The sequence below is a fragment of the Nematolebias whitei genome, chromosome 14 (genome assembly GCF_014905685.2).
Source record: "Nematolebias whitei isolate Nwh7 chromosome 14, NemWhi1, whole genome shotgun sequence".
NCBI lineage: Eukaryota > Metazoa > Chordata > Actinopteri > Cyprinodontiformes > Rivulidae > Nematolebias > Nematolebias whitei.
Window position 1 is genome coordinate 37,391,925 of NC_056511.1, and position 6,000 is coordinate 37,397,924.

Here is a 6,000-nt window from a genome sequence, read left to right on the forward strand (position 1 = left end):
TATTTAATTTAATTCATTTATTCATTCATTTAAATGAAACAAAATTTTAAAAGTAAATCATCAAAAAGAAAACATTGAATGAAAAGAGTGCAGAAAGAAGAAAAAATTCTTATATCTGCCCCTTATAAAATATAAAACAACTTTAAACAATCACTTAAATTAATCACTTTAATATCCACTTTAAAGCTAGGAACAAAAAGAAACGTGTTTTGTGTTAGCAGAATTTAATTCTAACTTTAAAACTTATCCAACATTAATAAAACTTACCTCAAGTTGCCTTTTTGGACATGCATGCATATATTTGTACAAATTGTACTTGAGAGGAGATTATTACAGCCTCACATAAAATCAATGATGAGCATGATATTGGAACTGGATCGGTATCGGCCGATACTCAGTTCTAGGTATCGGGATCGGATCGGAAGTAAAAAAAGTGGATCGGTGCATCCTTAGTTCCACTCCAACTCGGTTCCGTTTCTGCAGACCTACCCTGCAGTGACAAACCCCACAATGTTCCAAATTCTTAAACCTACATCATTTTAACAACATAGTTATATGTAGCTACTAAATTTTACTCACTAGCTCAGCAGAACAGCAGTGGTTCGGTTCTGTTTCAGCTGACTTACCCTGCCGGTTCTGGTCGGCTCTCTGGCTTGGGGTAGTAACGGTGGGCTCCAGAGAGAAGCTGGACCTACGGCAATGCGTCCCTGCTCAGAAGTCCTCGTGGACTGGCTACCAGCTCTCGGATTCGCCGATGGGTCTGGAAGTCCGGTTCTGGTCTGGTTCCTGGTGTGTTCCATGCAGTTCCTGGTGTGTTCCATGCAGTTCTCTACATTGCTAGGCACCAAAGTGACTGTAATAAGCACCAAACTTTTTCCAATCAGATCAAAACTTTCCTTCTAGTATTTCAGCAAAAAGAATGGGGCTTCTGGGCAGGGTCCTGTTGGCTTCTGGGAAATGTGGTCATTATGAGCGGGGATACAGTATAGGCCTATTGAGAGAAAACTACAAAATGGTGGCGCCTGTCGGAAGTATTTTATTTTTTCGTTAACTTTTTACTGTACAGTATCCCGTACTGTCCCAATCCTGTGAGTAACATTAAAGTTAGTAGCCATGTGTCGTGTACAGTTTGTTGTGTTCAATCTTACTTTGAAAAACCACGAAAGAGCGAGTGCGAAAGTCCAACCGTGAAGTAGCGAGGGTCTACTGTAACATTGATTCATGTTGATTCATGTTTGCTCAAACCTCTCTGATGTAAGAGTGAACTGAGTTCCAACCTGCTTTTGTTTGGTTGTTGATGTTTTTTTTACTCAGGCATCTCTGTGAGCTCCTTCAGCGACGGCATGGTTGTTCTGCACGTGCCATGTGAGGACAGCAAGCAGAAGGTACAGCAGGACGCCGCAGTCATGGTGGTTTCTCAAGCGCACAGCAGTGCAGCTACTTTAAATCCTGCTGTGTGTCTCTCAGGGCGACGCCGTGCTGTACTGCAGCCACGTGATCGAGCTGGTGACCAAACTCTCCATGCTGGCCAGCAAGACCAACTACGTCAATATCAGCCCTGGCAGGTGAGGCTCCATCTGTCTGCTACGTCTGTGGAAGTGAGAAAGTTTACCGACATAATCTTATCCACTCCCGATGTGTTCCCTGTGGTGTGGAATGCAGCATTCGCTTTGCAATGACCCGAAGCAAAGAAGGAATAATTGATTTCATCAGGGGTTCAGAGCTGAAGGTGGCCAAAGGCAAACGAGGACATCTGCTAGTGGTGAGTCAGACTGTTCTGATATCATGCCGAGAGAAGGGAGGGAGGGTTTGGTACAGTCATGGGGGGAAACGTTTAGAGTGTTAGGCTTTTATGCAGGCTATGAATACATATTATTAACTAGAGAAATTGCATTTCCTGTGAAAATGCAGTGTGAATAACAGAATAACTTACTGAAAAGCAGCTGAAATTAACTCAAAAACATGGTGAACTGTAGCTGAAATGGAAGGACAAGCCTAAATTAGCAGAAGAAAGCAGAAATAACACTAATTTGCCGAATTAGGTTTAAATGCCAGTAAGCAGAAATAAGCAAAAAAAATGAGCAAATTAGCTGAAAAAGCTGAAATTAGCAACAACAACAAAAATAGCTGAAAAGTAGCTGAAAAGACAAAAAGAAGCCTAAACTACCAGAAGGAAGTGTAAAAGGGCTGGAATGAGCTAAAAATATGAAATTATCTGAAAAGAGCATAACTAGCTAAAATTAGCAAAAATAAGTTAATTAGGCTGAAAGTAGCTAAAATTTACATGAAAAACTTGAATTTATCTGAAAACAGCTGAAATTAGAGAGAGAAAAAAGGCTGAAAAGTAGCTAAAAAAAAAACAGAAAGAAGCTGAAATTACCAGAAGGAAGTGGAGAGAGCACATTTTTGCTGAATTAGGCTGAAAAAGTTTAAATTAGTGCAAAAAAAATGTGGAATTAGCTGAAAAGGCTAAAATGATCATAAAAACAGCTAATTAGTACCGGTAGATGAAATAGCAAAAAAAAAAGTTGAAACTTGCAGAAAGAATCTGAAAGGAGCACAAAACGGCTGGAAAAACAGCTGAAAGTAGCTGAAAAAAAGTTTAAATTTGCACAAAAAAGCTGAAGCAAAACAAAATGTGAAAGGAGCAGTAAAAGGTTGTAAACAGATCTGAAGATGTGAAGGATGTAAAATGAGCTCAATTCATTTGATATGAAAAAAAAGTGTCAGAAAGGGCTAAATATTTCAAAAAGCTAAAGTTGCACCAAATACCAAAAGAGCAGGATTGTCCTGAAAGAGCTGAACGTTGTGATATATGATGAGAAATGTGCTGACAAACGTACGGAAGAAAACTGGAACACAATGAAGCATTATGAAGTATTCACATAAACATTCACACAATAATGTGGTTTTTACCAAATTGTAAAATTATTCAAATTTACCCTGAAGTGTTTAAAAATACAACAGATTCCACCACGTTGTGATTTGTCATACAAAAGCAGAGCTAAAATGAAATTTCACATTATTTTTAGGAATCAACAGCAATGACCTCAGAGAAACAGCTATTGCTGCTTGTCAATTCTAGGAATCCCCCCCCCCCACACACACACACACACACACATACAGTGACTGTTTGAGGACAACATAAAATGTGTCTGAATGTGTTCAATATTATTCCCCTCTGCAGACTGCCCCTCAGATCAGCACCACATGAAGAAACTGCATCCAGATCAACACGAATCCTGACCGGAGGATGAGCTGTTTGCATTCCACAGGAATTCACCAAAGAATGCAAAAATCTACTTTATTATATTAAAAGATGCCTTTAATTAACTATTATTAACCAATAATTATTTAAAAGTATCACAAAATCTTAAAATGAAGTTGTCACTGGTTTCAAAAGCTTCATCACTTTATTGTCAGGCACACACACACACACGTGTATCAAATATAAAACACAGTTTCTCTTTATTCCTATATAATTTAAATAGACGTCTTTGAAATAAATAACACGTTAATAAATATGTCAATAAATATGTCAATAAATAGTCGATGTTTTCTTTGGAAAGTCCAGAAGTTTAGGGATGTGGTGGAGGAAACAGGATGTTGGGATGTCTTCTGGGAGTCCAGCTCGAACTTACAGTTAGACATAAGACAGAAACTCTGGGAAATACCCGAAAAAGCCCTTCGGTACCATCAAACATACGACTCCCGCGTACGAACTGAACTCATCGCAGCTGTTTTTATCCAGCTGTCTGTCACGTCGAGCTTCTTTCTTCAGCCTCGTCTGTTCCTGTGCGGTCTTTGTGCTGGTTTTAGGCGCGTGTTTTTGAAGCCAGCAGAAGGAAGTCTCTTGCTAGCTTTGTGAGGTAAAGATCCAGGTCCCTCAGGATGATGTAGCCCTCCACCCGGCTGTCCCACACTGTCCTGGCACTCCGTTGTGGGTTTGCGTGCATCGCTGCGGCTGTGGGCTGAGTCCAGGAACTCCTCATTCCTCTCATCTGTAGAGGAAGAAAACAAAGCCGAGTTCAATCAAAGTCGTTTTGGTGTCACTTCCCCGTAGAGTCTGCGCGGGCCTGTGTGCAGAGCTGTACGCACCTGACTGCTGACTTGACCGATCAGGTCCCGCAGGTTCCACTGAATGTGTCCGATGCTCTGAATTAAACGAGTTTGGGCGGGCTGCGCCTCCACCTGCTCCCTCTGCTCCTCCTCCAGCTGCCTTCTCCTCCTCTCCAGCATACTCCAGTAGACCTGCATGTCCCGGAAAGCGCCGAGTAGTCGGTCCCAGTCCTGAACACACGAGACGAACCCATCCCATAATGAGAGCCTTCCCCATTATCAGCGTTTGATGTTCACAAACGGGGAATTCCACTCTAAACTTTATAAAATTTTAAATTCTGCAAGAGATGTTGATGTCATCAGCTTTTTTCTCACGTATAAGGGGAAAATACAAAAAAATATATAGATTCTGAGAAAACTTTTGAGGTTTCCAGAATGGCAGCTAGTGAACAGTTTTCTATGAAACAGTTGTGAAACATACCGACAAACTAAGCCACATGTAGAAGTCTGTGGACAGTAAAGGCAGGTCCCTCAAGCGTCGACTTCTGTCCTCAAAATGCACATTTCCCATCTGCTGCTCCTTCTATTAAAAGGAAAAATGGAGTTGTGAAAAAGCAACAAAAGGCACGTTTAACCCTCGAGTCTGATTGAGCCACGGGGCCTCAGCGTTAAGACTGAGGTCACATGACTCAGTAAAACCTTCAGTACTCACGTAGTTCTGTAGGAGTTGCTGCACGTGGGCTCGAGTGAAGGCCGCGAGACGGAACGAGTTTTTGTATTTATGCCTCGGAACAAACGGCGCAGACGTCGCACAGTTCAGTGCACAGCAGAGGGTGACGAGAGCCCACCAGAGGGTCATCTGAAACAAGCACATCAAGATGATTTAAGATTAGGCTGGATTAAAAGAAGCTCTGCAGCTGCGTTCAGGAGGAGAGAGAAAGAAGAGATGCTGATTTGCATGTTCAGCATCTGTGAGGAAAACATTTTTAGAAGGAACTTCACAGCACAGATTTAGTCTTTTTCCCTCAACAGTTGCTTTGCAACTGCACGCTTCTTTTCTTATGCAACTCAGAACGCTGAGTCGTTGCTCAAGCGCATAAAACAGAAGTTCCTTAATTCCTCTAAACGGTTTCACTCTGAACAAAAATAGTCTGTGCAGGTTTTGGTCTCAACTCTGCACTGGCAATGGATCCCGGTCCTGGAGTCACACCGGATTAAAATTAATTTTTTTTATCCTTTCTGAAGTTCTGCTTTTTGCTGCGCTTTATTGGAAGCACGAAGAAGCACATGTTCCTGTTGATATCAGCCATTTTAACACGGTTGCGTCACGTGTTGCTCACGCCGACTGACTCAGAGGGTTTCTCACTGACTGAAAGCATGACGACGTCCTTTAGCTTTCTGTGGAGCCTCAGTTTAGTTGATGACGAACTGTGATTCTCACATCAACAAAAGATCAGCTGCTGATCTGAACGAGACAACTGCAAACAATTCAACCTTTTGGTTGCATCTCGTACAGTTTGACTTAGACCTCAAACAATAAATAAACAAGAAAATCCTAAATGACTGCATTTTTCAGATTATAAGGTGCAGTATCAATGAATGGGTCTGTTTTCATACATAAGGCACATTAAGTGAAACAAAACAGTTAGATAAGTCAAACTTTGTTCAAATCATTCACAATAACCACATAAAATCAGTTCGAGGTCAGTAAGCACAACCAGAGTTAATACATGAGGTGCACCAGATTATATGACTCACTGTTGATTTCTGAGAAAATTAAAGGATTTTAAGTGCACCTTATAGTCCAAAAATATGGAAATAAATTTTATTATTAATGTCAAGCTTGACTCAAGGACCAAGACGCAACTAATACAAACCTAATACACATAATATTTATTTTTCATATATATATATATATATATATATATATATATATATATA

General features: G+C 40.7%; 2 protein-coding genes across 2 annotated transcripts in view; one reads left to right on the plus strand and one right to left on the minus strand.

Moving 5' to 3' along the window:
- The window catches only part of myo1ca (myosin Ic, paralog a), a 35,947-nt gene extending 32,495 nt beyond the window's left edge, over positions 1–3,452 (plus strand). Inside the window, exons 30-33 of the mRNA XM_037688068.1 lie at positions 1,315–1,385; positions 1,468–1,565; positions 1,663–1,762; positions 3,188–3,452. Coding sequence (XP_037543996.1) covers positions 1,315–1,385; positions 1,468–1,565; positions 1,663–1,762; positions 3,188–3,214 — 296 coding nt within the window. The 3' untranslated portion in view covers positions 3,215–3,452. The remainder of the gene's footprint in view (positions 1–1,314; positions 1,386–1,467; positions 1,566–1,662; positions 1,763–3,187) is intronic.
- A 363-nt stretch (positions 3,453–3,815) lies between these two features.
- LOC119420290 lies at positions 3,816–4,918 on the minus strand. Its single transcript, XM_037687679.1, has 4 exons — positions 4,772–4,918; positions 4,545–4,642; positions 4,054–4,327; positions 3,816–4,001 (listed from the first exon to the last, which is right to left on the minus strand). The coding sequence occupies exons 1-4, from the start codon at positions 4,916–4,918 to the stop codon at positions 3,816–3,818; spliced, it is 705 nt and encodes a 234-aa protein (XP_037543607.1).
- Positions 4,919–6,000: the final 1,082 nt, after the last annotated feature.

What these genes read in the sequence shown, in the direction of transcription:
- LOC119420290 (XM_037687679.1), bottom strand. Translation starts at nt 4,918, where the DNA reads ATGACCCTCTGGTGGGCTCTCGTCACCCTCTGCTGTGCACTGAACTGT. An exon ending in AGCAACTCCTACAGAACTAC is followed by an intron (nt 4,643 to 4,771) that starts GTGAGTACTGAA and finishes TCCTTTTAATAG; the next exon opens with AAGGAGCAGCAGATGGGAAA. An exon ending in TTCTACATGTGGCTTAGTTT is followed by an intron (nt 4,328 to 4,544) that starts GTCGGTATGTTT and finishes ATAATGGGGAAG; the next exon opens with GCTCTCATTATGGGATGGGT.